Genomic DNA, 15,026 nt, shown 5'->3' with positions numbered 1-15,026 from the left:
TGTCAGAGAACATCATCCGTGCCCTGACCAACGCCGTTTCTGACAAGGTCCACCTGACCACGGACACGTGGACGAGTGCTGCCGGGCAGGGCCACTATATATCGCTGACGGCACATTGGGTTAACTTGGTGGAGGCTGGGACCGAGTCTGACCCTGGGGCTGCTCATATACTGCCGACGCCAAGGATTGCGGGGCCTACCTCGGTCCAGGTCTCAAAGGCCTACTATGCCTCCTCCCACCCCTCCTCCACAGAATTACCATCCGTGGGCATGGCGCCATCAGTCGGTAGCTCTAGGCACAGCAGCAGTGCCGTCGCTAAGCGACAGCAGGTGGTGCTCAAAATGCTGAGCCTAGGCGATAAAAGGCACACCGCCCAAGAGCTATTGTAGGGCATCACGGCGCACACTGATCTGTGGCTGGCACCGCTAAACCTGAAGCCAGGCATGGTTGTGTGTGACAACGGCCGTAACCTGGTGGCGGCTCTGCAACTCGGCAGACTGACACATGTGTCATGCCTGGCCCATGTGTTAAATCTCATAGTTCAGCGTTTCCTCAAGACATACCCCAATCTGTCTGATTTGCTCACGAAGGTGCGCCGCATCTGTGCGCATTTCAGGAAGTCCAGCACAGATGCTGCCACTCTCAGGGCAGCGCAGCGCCGCCTCCAACTGCCCGCTCACCGACTGTTGTGCGACGTGCCCACGAGGTGGAATTCAACATTAACCATGTTATCCAGAGTTTACCAGCAGCGCAGAGCGATTGTAGACTGCCAGGTCAGTCAGCTTCCTCAAGTCTACAATGAGGAGTGGACGTGGATGTCTGATATCTGTCAGGTGCTGAGTAACTTTGAGGAGTCAACACAGATGGTCAGTGGCGATGCCGCCATCATCAGCCTCACCATCCCGCTGCTTGGCCTGTTGAAAAACTCTCTGGTCAGCATGAAGTCGGAAGCTTTGCGCTCGTCACAAGAGACGGGGGAAGAAGATTCCCTTGTTGATAGCCAAAGCACCCTTAGGTCTGTTTCTCAGCGCATATCGGAGGAGGTGGAGGAGGATGAGGAGGATGAGGAGGAAGAGGAGGAGAATGTTGGCGAGACAGAAGAGGGGACCATTGTTCAGTCCTTCACTGTTCAGAGTGTATGGGCAGAAGAAGAGGAGTTGGAGGAGGAGGAAATGGGCAGTCAGGCCAGTGAGGGGAGTGAATTCTTGCGCGTTGGGACTCTGGCGCATATGGCAGATTTCATGCTATGCTGCCTATCCCGTGACCCTCGCGTTCAAAGAATTTATTCCAGCACCGATTACTGGGTATTCACTCTCCTGGACCCACGGTACAAGCAAAATCTTTCCACTCTCATCCCTGGAGAGGAAAGGAGTGTAAGAATGCATGAATACCAGCAGGCCCTGGTGCACAAGCTGAAACAGTATTTCCCTTCTGACAGCGCTAGCGGCAGAGGGCGTACTGCTGCGGGACAAGTAGCGAGGGAGAGTAGGCAAGCAGGCAGATTGTCCAGCACTGGCAGGGGTACACTTTACAAGGCCTTTGCCAGTTTTATGTCACCCCAGCAAGACACTGTCACCTGTCCCCAGTCTCGGCAGACTAGGGCTGATCTTTACAGAAAGATGGTGAGGGAGTACGTAGCTGACTAAACCATCGTCCTAAATGATCACACAGCTCCCTACAACTAATGGGTTTCAAAGTTGGACATGTGGCACGAACTGGCGCTGTACGCCATGGAGGTTCTTGCCTGTCCGAGCTGGTTTTCAGTGCAGCTGGTGGCATCATCACCGATAAAGCCTGGATTTCTCCGGATTTTCATTCTCCACCAGGTGAAAGAAGCTCAACCTGAATAATGTATGCACTCCTCCTCCTCATTGTCCTCCTTCTCCTCCTCTTTGTACACTAAAGCATAGGAAACTGGCCATTTTGTGCCAGGGCCAACTGGCTCTAGCTATAGTACTCTATGTATTTATTTTTTCTGGAGGACCACCTACCTGCTCCTCTGGTATGAAAACTTTTTTGGACTGCCACATACAGGCACTATCCAAATTAAATTGTCTCCATAGCAGCCTCCACATGTCGTCTTTTTAACTGGCTCCACACGTTGTCTCCATTGCTACCTCCACACGTCATCGCCATAGCTGCCTCCAAAAGTCGTCCATATAGCTGCCTCCATACATGGTCTCCTTATCAAACGAACTGTGTAGGGCAGAATTTTGGGTTGTTTTCATGGTTTCCACATCAAACTTGTTAACTTTGTCGCCACCCTGCTGTGTAATCCACAAAATATACTGGCAAACATTTATCATTTACCGATATTATTTCAGTGCTTCTTGCGCATCTGTTTACATTCCCCTCACTCGCCATATCCTAAACTTATAAGAACGCTACTACACTTGATCTTATACAAAAGGTTCTTAGAAGTACTGTTTGGGGAGTAGCCTAGAGACAGGGGCTTGGATTGGCGAAAGTTCGCCTGGCCGAGGAGTGCCAGCTCCATCTCAAGATCCAACTAACATAGTTTTAACTGCAGCACCTTTAATCTACTACTAGTTCACTGCCTCTATACATCATCCCCTTATCAAACGAGCTGTGTCAGGCAGAATTTTCAGGTGTTTCACCAGATACATAGTGGAACTCGGCCCATCTGTCGCCGCCATGCTGGAGACCTGAAGTTGCAATCATAGCAGCGCAATATGGATGCCCCATACTGTCGCTCTTAATCATGGAACCATTTCCGTAAAAACAATTAAAAATAGAACCACTATGCTATTCCATTATTCCTAGGTGAAATATTCAAACGACCCGGCCTGCTTTGAAAATTATAATTTTTTCAAAGTAAACGCTTCTGGCCCCCAGGCCCATTTTGGGTGGGGAGGAGCCAAGAGACAGGGGCTTGGACAGGCGAAAGCTCGCCTGGCAGTGGACCGCCAGCTCCATCCCAAGATTAGGCAGCCTCAGAGGCATCCATGCATGCTGCCCCTGCTGTTTCCTGTCCATTTTGCCTCCACGATCCTCCACAGCGTCCACCAATGTCTCATTTCAACTCTCTATACCCCAGACGCTGGAGCACGAGAGGATATGCAGCACATCATCATCAAACGAGCTGTGTCAGGCAGAATTTTCAGGTGTTTCACCAGATACATAGTGGAACTCGGCCCATCTGTCGCCGCCATGCTGGAGACCTGAAGTTGCAGTCATAGCAGCGCAATATGAATGCCCCATACTGTAGCTCTTAATCATGGAAGTCGTCTCCATGGCTGCCTCCACATGTCGTCCCCTTATCAAAAGAGCTGTGTCAGGCTCATTTTTCGGGTGTTTCACCAGATACGTTATGGAACTTGGTCACTATGTCGCCACCATGCTGTGTTATCGACTAAATATACCGTCAACCTTTGGTACACATAGGAAATCATTTCAACTCCTTTGGTGAAACCTGAGTCCATTTAGGGTATGTCGCCATGAGACTCTTTAGCCTGCCACTGCTGCCGCTGCCTCTGCATGCTGTCCCCTATAGTGTCAGGGTCAATTATTGCATGTTTTAGATGCTATCTAGCCTCATTCGGTCACTCCATCGCTCCATCCCGCGATTAAGCAGCCTCAGAGGCATCCATGCATGCTGCCCCTGCTGTTTCCTGTCCATTTCCGTGGTGTTTCCATCCTTTTCTGAGGTTCCCAGGTGTTTGGCCAAGCTTCCCTGTGCAGAGCCTTGGTCCCCTTGAAAAATGCTCGAGTCTCCCATTGACTTCAATGGTGCTCGTTATTCGAGACGAGCACTCGAGCATCGGGAAAAGTTCGTCTCGAATAACGAGTACCTGAGCATTTTAGTGCTTGCTTATCTCTACACATGTCCCATCAAGGTGGTATTAAACAGGATTTAGTGCGGTCTAGAGTATATTTGCTATAGAGATCACACTGTCAGCAGCGTGACTGCGTTCACATGAGGAAGTTTACAATTGAGTTGACACAATAGGAGGTTATTACTTTGTAATGCTTTAACATAACCAAGGGATTTTGAGATTGTTTATTGTCACACATTGTACTTCAAAGTACCATATTTTTTGGACTATAAGGCGCACAAAAAAACCATTCATTTTCTCAGAAATCAAAGGTGCGCCTTTAGTCCATACTTACATACCATACTATTATATACTCTCTAGTTGGATCCTAGACTACCTCACAAACCGACCTCAATATGTGAGAGCCCAGGACTGTGTGTCGGATACTGTGATGAGTAGTACAGGTGCACCTCAAAGTACAGTTCTGGCTCCCTTCCTCTTCACATTGTACACAGCAGACTTCAGGTACAATTCATGCAGCTGCTACCTCCAGAAGTTCTCTGATTACTCTGCAATAGTAGGCCTCATTACAGGTGAGAACGACAGGGAGTACAAAGAACTGATACAGAATTTTGTGGACTGGTGCCAGCGAAACCACCTTAGGATTAATGCTGGGAAGAGCAAGGAGATGGTGGTGGACTTTCGTAAGCACAGTCCTCCTTCTCAATCGGTGATTATCCATGGGACAGACATTGAGGCAGTGAAGTCCTATAAGTACTTGGGTGTCCTCCTCAACAATAAACTGGATTGGGCAGAGAACATAAACGCACTTCACAGGAGGGGTCAGAGCAGGCTACACCTGCTGAGGAGGCTGAGGGCATTTGGAGTGCGGGGGGCTCTTCTTAAGACCTTCTTCAACTCTGTAGTGGCACCAGCCATCTTCTTTGGTGTAGTCTGTTGGGGTAGCAGCATCTCAGCTAGGGAGAGTAGCAGACTGGACAAACTGATTAGGAAAGCCAGTTCTGTCCTGGGGGGTCCTCTTGACACAGTGCAGGTGGTAGCTGAGAGGAGGACACTGTGTAAGTTGAAGTCTATTCTGGAGAATAGCTCCGATCCCTTGCATGACACTGTGGTGGCATTGGGGAGCACTTTCAGTGACCGACTGCTTCACCCCAAATGTGAAAGGGAGCGATATCGTAAGTCATTCCTCCCGGCTGTTCAACAAACAAGGTCCAAACAGAAGTAACCTGCGCCCCCCACCTAACCAGTCCCTGCAAGTCCCATCCACAGACTAAACATCAAACTGCCGATCATTGCTTGTCTCTTTTTTGTCTTTTTATCCCCCTTTTCTTTTTGTTCATTTATCCCTAATATTATTGTTGTCATAGTTTGTACTTCACTCTCTGTACCCTCTCTGCTGCTGTAACGCTGTGAATTTCCCCACTGTGGGACTAATAAAGGATTATCTTTTCGAACCATACTTACAGACAACAGCTGCCTTGCACTGTGCACAGGTCTGCCACCTGCTGGTTATTGAACCTAGACGTTTTAGCAGGCATTTATTGATGGTGCGCCTTATAGTACGAAAAATACAGTAATATAAAAATTTTGATGGTATCTTTCGTGTTTAGTTATGAGAAAAATGGAAATTTGGCAAAAAAATCTAAAAAGGTATTCATTTTCAAAGTTCAAAATGTTCTGCTTTTCAGGCAGATAGTTATAAAGTTACTTGGGTACTGTGACTAACATTTCCAAAATGTCTGCCTTATATCGGCATGGCTTTTTATGCATCCTCTCTCTTTTTTTAGGTTGTTAGGAGGTTCAGAATTGTGGTTGCAGTTTTTCTCATTTTTATGAAAATGGAGAAAACCCTTATTTAGAGACATTGGCTCAGCTTTAGCTGACTTTGAAAAACCTAAATAGCATTAAAACCCCATATTTATGCCATTTTAGAAACTGCACCCTTCAATGTGTTTAAAATCAACTTGAAGAAGTGTGTTAATCCTTAAAAGAGAACCAGTCATGCAAAATAACCCCCCTAATCGAAATAGATTTTCATAAACTGCCATTAAAGAGCATTGCCTCTATCCCTTCATTGTCCCTCTACATGCCTGTAACAGCAATGAGGTCCTAAAGCTGTATGCAAATGACTTGTGAGATGTCCAATGAGTCATTAGCATATTCAAGCTGTCCAGCTTATTCATGAGTGGGAGGCACAGCCACAGCCCCAGTGCATGAATGACAGCCTGTATAATGCTGTAAAGGCTGCTCCATGTGCTTGCTGGTGGCCACGCCCCTGCAGCCTGTGTGTATATATAGGAGAAATACAACAGCTCCAGGATGCAGCCATGTTATAGCAGAACATGTCAGGTACTTGTGTAGCTGATGTCTGTGTCTCTTACATGTGTATTAGAAGGATGCAGCATGACAGCAGATGCAGCACACACACCAGCAATGCTTTACTATACATTACACACAGACATGAGCAGGGGGAGGAGAGGGGAGGGGTAACAGGAGTGACATCACTGCCTCTTACCATGTGACCATCCTCATTTACATAATAAAGAATAGATGATTTTATAATGATTAATGTATGAAATAACTAGATAAAGGCTGGGATGGGATCCTTGTGATCTGCTCCAACAGGTAGAGGTGACAGGACAAGAGACACAGACCTGATGACAGGTGTCCTTTAACAAGTGATCATTTGATCACTTGTTCATTGTAATATGCTGCAATACTAATGTATTGCACCATATTTCCTTGTGCATGATGTTAACAGGCTGCTACTGAAGACAGCCCTGGGGGCCTTATCGGCCTCAGGGTTGGCACCTTCCTGCACATAGGGTCCTGAACGTCACGGCAATATAGATGGCACGGTCACTATGACCACGACATCTATAGGGTTAAACACTCGGGATTGCGATAGTCGTGATAGCAGCTGTTACTGCATGATCCAACTATCACGTGTGAATGCAACATGTGATCACAGCCTGTAGAAGAGCATAGAGAGATCACACTGTCAGCAACTGTGTGAGATTGAAATAAAATGTTAAATGCTCCTGTTCCACATGTGCAAGTCGGTCCTTTTTGAGCTATACCTCCAGGTTTTAGCTACAAGAGGTGAAATTCAATACACACCAAGACTATTTTACAGGTGGCCACATATCTGACCTCATCTAAAAAAACAAATTGTATTGCAAATAATGTTGTGTAAATAGGTAGGCTTATAAATACATGTATGCAAGCAATGAAGGGTCCAAATCTAAATGTTGAATGTAAAATGATGAAATAGCAAATCAACTAGTTTACCTGAGATGCTCCAATAAAATGTGCCATAATGGGAAGAAGGCTGCCGTCACTCACACACAAGCACACTGAGCCTGGTCTTAATACCTGTAGGAAATCAAATACACAAATGTCAAAAAACAAGTAAATAAGAAAATTAAATTAGCACAGGCATACACTAATATTAAAACTGCATAACAGTATTTTGATACCAGAGGTTTAAAAAGATTTAAACTTCCTCAAAGGAAAACCAACACCATGGATGAACCTATTAAGGTAGATCCGGTGGTAGGTGCATCTAATGAATGTAAGGATAGCCCTTTTTAGGGCTAATCCTATAGTCCCCACAGAAAGTTTAATGGCTTAGATATGCACATTTTCTAAAGAGACTAATGGGTTGCGGAGTAGCCGGAACTGAGGCTACGCGGTGCGGCTACTCCACGCCCCAGTAGCCTCTTTGATCCTCCTACCAGACATCTTCAGCATGCGCAGTAGCTCTGGCTTTGGAGCCGTGATTGCACAGCTGCTGGCCTGTGTTCTGCGCATATGCAAAACTATGGCCTCGTGAACGAGTGCACGTAGCTCCTTGCAGCTGCGCACTGAACATATCTGGAAGGAGGATCAACGAGGCTACTGGGGCGTGGAGCACCGGCGCCGTGTAGCCTCAGCTCTGGCTACTCCACGCCAAAGTAGCCTCTCAAGAAAATTTGCATATCAAGCCCTAATAAAGGCTATCCTTACATTCATTAGATGCACCTACCACTGGATCTACCTTAATAGGTAGATCTGTGGTGGTAGGTTTCCTTTAATATGACCTCAAGTTTTGGTGTATTGACACTCTATTTCCTTCGGAGTCCCAGAAATAAAACTGCTTTAAACCCTTACAGCCTTACTGATCAAGACTTATTTTAAGAATCTGGCATGTGCCATTCTAATTGGCTATAATGCATCCAGGTGATTTTAAGACTGTTTGCTGGTGACACACTGTATGTACATCATGAAAGATTTGGGTGATGTGTTTTGAGTTCGATATGCTAGCGTATAATATAATTCTATTTAACCACTTCCCAACGTGGGATGTAATAATACTGCTTGGGCCGAAGGAGCTTGAAATGTTTTAATAAATGAATGCAAAACATATCAACTAAAATTTACCATTAGAGGAAATCAACTACCACAATGAAGGATTGTAAACCAAGCACAATACTTGCTAAAGTGTGTTCAGCTTCCAGCATGTGAAAAACGCCATGTTGGGAGAGCACGGATCCTCAATTAAGTTGAGATTGACTAAACATATACAAGCAAGGTACATCTCTAATCCACTGAGACTTGGCGTTTTGTTAAAACTTGTTCACTTTATTCATGGCAAAATTAAAAAGTGGACATATATTGAGATCGGCCAACGCGTTTCAGGCGCTACCTGCATCCTTAATCATGGATAATACGAAGTGTTAAGACAAGCAATTAATTCCAAAAGTGGGTGACAAGTGACAGCTAGGCTACACCCCCTTGTGGGCATGCAATTTGGGCACTTGTGGGCGTGTGAGCGACTTAAGTCATGTGGAAAAATGCAGAGGCAGCCAAGAAAGGTGCTGCACGTATAGCTGCTAATGGGTGAATTGCAACCCCAAAAATGCATGTGATTTGATTGCTATCGCAAATGGTAGTCATACACAAAATAATGGATTAACATTGTTGTACCAAATATTAAGCCGTATTGAGCCATATATATCGAGAACTGCAATCTAATGAAACACAAAAGGAAAAGGGAGGAAAAAGGAGGAAAAAAAAGACAGAAGGCATAGTTAGTAATGTAAAATGAAAAAATGAAACAATTCCTGATGTTCATGCCCGAAGGTGACATGGTATTTAGTAACATCCAATATGCTTCATGATCAAGTAAAAGTCTTCTAGTGTCTCCTTCTCTTTTCTGTGTAATGATTTTTTCGATGACAAATCTCTTTGTTTGGGAGTGAACACACCCAGAGAAAAACCATCCTCAATAACATAAAAGATTTTTTGTTTAAAAGTTTTGGTTGGGTTATGAGTAAGCTCCCTGTACACAATTTGATCAGAAAGCATAGGTTGAATATAAGAACAATAGAGATCCTTGTCCATAAGCACTACCATGCCTTCTTTGTCTGACATTTTAATAATTAAATCAGTACAGGTTTTTTTTGTTTTACCACGACAGGGCTCAAGATTGTCTAACAGATAAGTTCCTTCTACCATCAGATAAATATATAATAGAATAGAATAATTCTCATTTTGTAGTTTACAAAGGTCACGCATGATTTTTTTCTTGAAAGATATCCATAGAGGAGTTTCTAGATTGCAAAGGATAGAAAAAAGATTGGTGACTTTGAAATCTTTTTGTTTTTCATTAGATTGCAGTTCAATATATACGGCTCAAATTTTCTTTGTTAATCCATAAGAGAAGAAAGAACGAGTCTCCGCAGCAGTGGAAGTTATAAGAATCCTCTGTCTTCTTGTGAAGAGCTTTATTTCAGTTCAACTTCCTAAAAAAGACAAGCAAGCATTTGTCCCAGCATATGCACACAAGGTAGAAAAATCCTACGCATTTCTGGTGCTATATGCACCTTTAATCATGGCTAACTTTCACACTGAATGTGCAGGGATAAGTAACGCTCTCATACAAATCCCCTCCCCCCCCCCACCAGATTAGCTACCCCGGTCGGAACAGATCCCTGCTCATATCAACTTAAACAATTTACATAAACATTATTATAAAAGGATTAATCAAAAGGTAAAAGAAATTATAGAAATATTATCATGTCCTAGTTTCAGATGAGTGGGCAGATATACAGAATACCATATTTAATAACACCTGAAAAAGTAATCGGAGCCCATGATTCCATTTAGTTTCTAAATGCAAATCGGACATATGCTCCGCTCCAACATTTGACACTGCGGACCGAACTTGAACCAAGTGCATTTTCATCAAACCAAGTGCAAATAATAGCACATTTCCTACCGGATTTGCTGTTTTGGATCAGACACGCCGTAGCTTGCACCCATCGGGTTGAACCCCTTTTTCTCCACACTGTGCTGCCCACCCACATAGCAGTTATTTCCTACCGGAGTGAAGTCACTCTTCTAAACATATTGGGCATGTGTAGTCTGGACTTACACCACGCCCCCCCCCCCTCCCCCGGAGAGAAAAACTTGCATCCAGTTAGCGACCAGAGAACACCGACCAAATACCATTGCGGCAATAAGACACTTGAATTTACAGTTAGCATGAACCCAGAGAGTATCGTATTTTTGGACCTCAGGCTTCAGGTTACATGCCTTGGTGAGATTATGACTTTTACACATCGTAAAAAAAAGGTCAGGCAATTCGATCCTCCATGCCGATAGTTCCCACACCAAAAATACTATCAGGGCCATTCCAGTCGGCAAAATGACAAGAGCGAGGAGAAACTGTACCAGGTGGGAAAATTATGAACAGGAGGTTAACCAGTTAAAACATGGGATGGGAGCGTGCTGTACGTCCAGACTACACATGCCCAATATCATTAGAAGAGTGACTTCACTCCGGTAGGAAATGTGCTATTGTTTGATGAAAATGCACTTGGACTGGAGCATATGTCCGATTTGCATTCAGAAACTAAATGGAATCACGGGCCCCGATTACTTTTTCATGTGTTATTAAATATGGTAATCTGATTATATATCTGTCCACTCATCTGAAACTAGGACGTGATCAAATTTCTATAATTTCTTTTACCGTTTGAATAATCCTTTTATAATAATGTTTATGTAAATTGTTTAAGTTGATATGAGCGGGGATCCGTTCTGGTCTTTTACAGTACTTGGGTCAGCTGATCCTTTCAGGTTGTACTTATCCCTGCTCATTTAGTGTGGAAGTTAACCATGATTAAGGGCACCAGAAACACGTAGACTTTTTCTCCCTCGTGTGCATAGTCTGGGACAAATGCTTGCTTGTCTTTTTAACCCCTTAAGGACGCAGCCATTTTGTAGCTTAAGACTCAGCCCCATTTTTTGGATTCTGACTTGCGTCGCTTTATACGGTTATAACTAGAGATGAGCGAACATACTCGTCCGAGCTTGATGCTCGTTCGAGCATTAGCGTACTCGAAACTGCTCGTTGCTCGGACGAATACTTCGCCCGCTCGAGAAAATGGCAGCTCCCGCCGTTTTGCTTTTTGGCGGCCAGAAACAGAGCCAATCACAAGCCAGGAGACTCTGCACTCCACCCAGCATGACGTGGTACCCTTACACGTCGATAGCAGTGGTTGGCTGGCCAGATCAGGTGACCCTGGGATAGACTAGCCGCTGCCCGCGCTGCTCGGATCATTCTGTGTCTGGATGCCGCTAGGGAGAGAGCTGCTGCTGGTCAGGGACAGCGTTAGGGTGCTAGTAGATTACTGTTAGGCAGGAGTGATTCAACAAGAACCCAACAGCCCTTCTTAGGGCTACAATAACGTTATACTTTTTTTTTTTTTGTTTGCTTGTGGCTGGGCTTGCTGGCACTAGTAGTGCAGCTAGTACCATATTGTGAGGAATTTGCAGGGGGACTTGCTACCGTTGTGTTTAGCTCTTAGTGACACACATATCCACCTCAAACACCAAAGTGGGAAAATTTATTAGGGGTTTGATTTCAATTAGGCACAGTCTGCCATTTCCTTTTTATTTTACGTTTATTTTTTCATAACTCAGCGTCATCTCATCAGTGTGCTTTCATACTTGGCTAGAAAATAGCCAAAGGAGAATCCAAACGGCTTACTTACGCCTACAATAGCGTTATATATATTTTATTTCTGGTTGATCTGCTGGTGGCTGTCCTTGCTGCAGTGCATATACTAGCCAATTGTCAGGAATTTGGAGTGAGACTTGCGACCGCTGTGTTTAGCGCTTAGTGACGCACATATGCATCGCAAAGACTGAAGTGGGAAAATTTATTAGGGGTTGGATTTCAATTAGGCACAGTCTGCCATTTCCTTTTTATTTTACGTTTATTTTTTCATAACTCAGCGTCATCTCATCTGGCATAGCAGTGTGCTTTCATACTTGGCTAGAAAATAGCCAAAGCAATAGGATAGCATTGTTTGGTTTTAAAAACTAAAAAACACAAAAAAAAACTAAAACACACAAAAAAACACAAAAAAAAAGTTAAAAAAAATTAAAGTTATAACTTTCATTTTCAAAATGTTTAACCCGAGGGCTAGGGGTAGAGGACGAGGGCGGGGACGTGGGCGTCCAACTACTGCAGGGGTCAGAGGCCATGGTCCTGGGCGGGGTGAGACACCACCTGCTGATGAGGGAGCAGGGGAACGCCGCAGAGCTACACTCCCTAGGTTCATGTCTCAAGTTACTGGGACTCATGGTAGAGCACTGTTGAGGCCAGAACAGTGCGAACAGGTGATGTCGTGGATTGCCGACAATGCTTCGAGCAATTTGTCCACCAGTCAGTCTTCCACGCAGTCCACCCATGTCACCGAAATCGGCACTCCTCCAGCTCCTGCACCTCAGCCTCCTCCCCCCCAGTCTGCCCCCTCCCAGGAAAATTTGCCATTTGAACTGGCATACTCTGAGGAACTGTTTTCTGGACCCTTCCCACAGTCACAAACCACTTGTCCGGTTGCTGCTGAGCAATTTTCCAATGCCCAGGTTTTCCACCAGTCGCAGTCTGTGGGTGATGATGACCTTCTTGACGTAGTGGAAGAAGTGTGTAAAGAGGTGTCCGACGATGAGGAGACACGGTTGTCAGACAGTGGTGAAGTTGTTGTCAGGGCAGGAAGTCCGAGGGGGGAGCAGACTGAGGGATCGGAGGATGATGAGGTGACAGACCCAAGCTGGGTTGAGAGGCCGGGTGAACACAGTGCTTCTGAGACGGAGGAGAGTCCTCGACCAGAACAGGTTGGAAGAGGCAGTGGTGGGGCCAGACGGAGAGGCAGGCCCAGAGCAGGTGCATCAGCGCCAAATGTGTCACGTAGTGAAGCTCCCGTGGCGAGGGCTCCCGCGGCGAGGGCTAGATTTTCAGAAGTCTGGAGGTTCTTTAAGGAAACACCGGATGACCGACGGACTGTGGTGTGCAACCTTTGCCAAACCAGGATCAGCAGGGGTTCCACCACTACTAGCTTAACTACCACCAGTATGCGCAGGCATATGAATGCTAAACACCCCACTCAGTGGCACCAAGCCCGTTCACCTCCGGCCGTGCACACCACTGCTCCTTCCCCTGTGTCAGCTGATAGTCAGCCCCCTGCCCAGGACCCTGGCACAAAAACCCCATCGTCGCCTCCACGATCCTCCACAGCATCCACCAGCGTTCAGCTCTCTATACCCCAGACGCTGGAGCGGAAACGTAAATATAGTGCACCTCCTCCTCCGAACTACCATCCGTGGCCATGCCGCCATCAGTCGGTAGCTCTAGGCACAGCAGCAGTGCCGTCGCTAAGCGACAGCAGGCGGTGCTCAAACTGCTGAGCCTAGGCGATAAAAGGCACACCGCCCAAGAGCTATTACAGGGCATCACGGCGCAGACTGATCTGTGGCTGGCACCGCTGAACCTGAAGCCAGGCATGGTTGTGTGTGACAACGGCCGTAACCTGGTGGCGGCTCTGCAACTCGGCAGACTGACACATGTGCCATGCCTGGCCCATGTGTTAAATCTGATAGTTCAGCGTTTCCTCAAGACATACCCCAATCTGTCTGATTTGCTCACGAAGGTGCGCCACATCTGTGCGCATTTCAGGAAGTCCAGCACAGATGCTGCCACTCTCAGGGCAGCGCAGCGCCGCCTCCAACTGCCCGCTCACCGACTGTTGTGCGACGTGCCCACGAGGTGGAATTCAACATTAACCATGTTATCCAGAGTTTACCAGCAGCGCAGAGCGATTGTAGACTGCCAGATGTCAACTTCCACCAGAACTGGTAGTCAGGTCAGTCAGCTTCCTCAAGTCTACAATGAGGAGTGGACGTGGATGTCTGATATCTGTCAGGTGCTGAGTAACTTTGAGGAGTCAACACAGATGGTCAGTGGCGATGCCGCCATCATCAGCCTCACCATCCCGCTGCTTGGCCTGTTGAAAAACTCTCTGATCAGCATGAAGTCGGAAGCTTTGCGCTCGTCACAAGAGACGGGGGAAGAAGATTCCCTTGTTGATAGCCAAAGCACCCTTAGGTCTGTTTCTCAGCGCATATCGGAGGAGGTGGAGGAGGATGAGGAGGAAGAGGAGGAGAATGTTGGTGAGACACAAGAGGGGACCATTGTTGAGTCCTTCACTGTTCAGCGTGTATGGGCAGAAGAAGAGGAGTTGGAGGAGGAGGAAATGGACAGTCAGGCCAGTGAGGGGAGTGAATTCTTACGTGTTGGTACTCTGGCACATATGGCAGATTTCATGCTAGGCTGCCTATCCCGTGACCCTCGCGTTCAAAGAATTTATTCCAGCACCGATTACTGGGTATTCACTCTCCTGGACCCACGGTACAAGCAAAATCTTTCCACTCTCATCCCTGGAGAGGAAAGGAGTGTGAGAATGCATGAATACCAGCAGGCCCTGGTGCACAAGCTGAAACACTATTTCCCTTCTGACAGCGCTAGCGGCAGAGTGCGTAGTTCTGCGGGACAAGTAGCGAGGGAGAGTAGGCGAGCAGGCAGCTTGTCCAGCACTGGCAAGGGTACGCTTTACAAGGCTTTTGCCAGCTTTATGTCACCCCAGCAAGACACTGTCACCTGTCCCCAGTCTCGGCAGAGTAGGGCTGATCTTTACAGAAAGATGGTGAGGGAGTACGTAGCTGACCATACCATCGTCCTAAATGATCACACAGCTCCCTACAACTACTGGGTTTCAAAGCTGGACATGTGGCACGAACTGGCGCTGTACGCCTTGGAGGTTCTTGCCTGCCCTGCCGCTAGCGTGTTGTCCGAGCGGGTTTTCAGTGCAGCTGGTGGCATCATCACCGATAAGCGTA

The 15,026-nt window shown here is 46.4% G+C and overlaps 1 protein-coding gene across 10 annotated transcripts in view; it reads right to left on the bottom strand.

The window, feature by feature from the left end:
* The window catches only part of PRMT7 (protein arginine methyltransferase 7), a 530,266-nt gene that overhangs the window by 223,612 nt on the left and 291,628 nt on the right, over positions 1-15,026 (bottom strand). For all 10 annotated transcript variants that reach the window (XM_072117757.1, XM_072117754.1, XM_072117758.1 and 7 more), the window contains one exon: positions 7,089-7,172. In XM_072117757.1, coding sequence (XP_071973858.1) covers positions 7,089-7,172 — 84 coding nt within the window. The remainder of the gene's footprint in view (positions 1-7,088; positions 7,173-15,026) is intronic.

The sequence above is a fragment of the Engystomops pustulosus genome, chromosome 7, assembly GCF_040894005.1.
Source record: "Engystomops pustulosus chromosome 7, aEngPut4.maternal, whole genome shotgun sequence".
NCBI lineage: Eukaryota > Metazoa > Chordata > Amphibia > Anura > Leptodactylidae > Engystomops > Engystomops pustulosus.
This window is presented reverse-complemented; position numbering and strand designations above follow the sequence as displayed.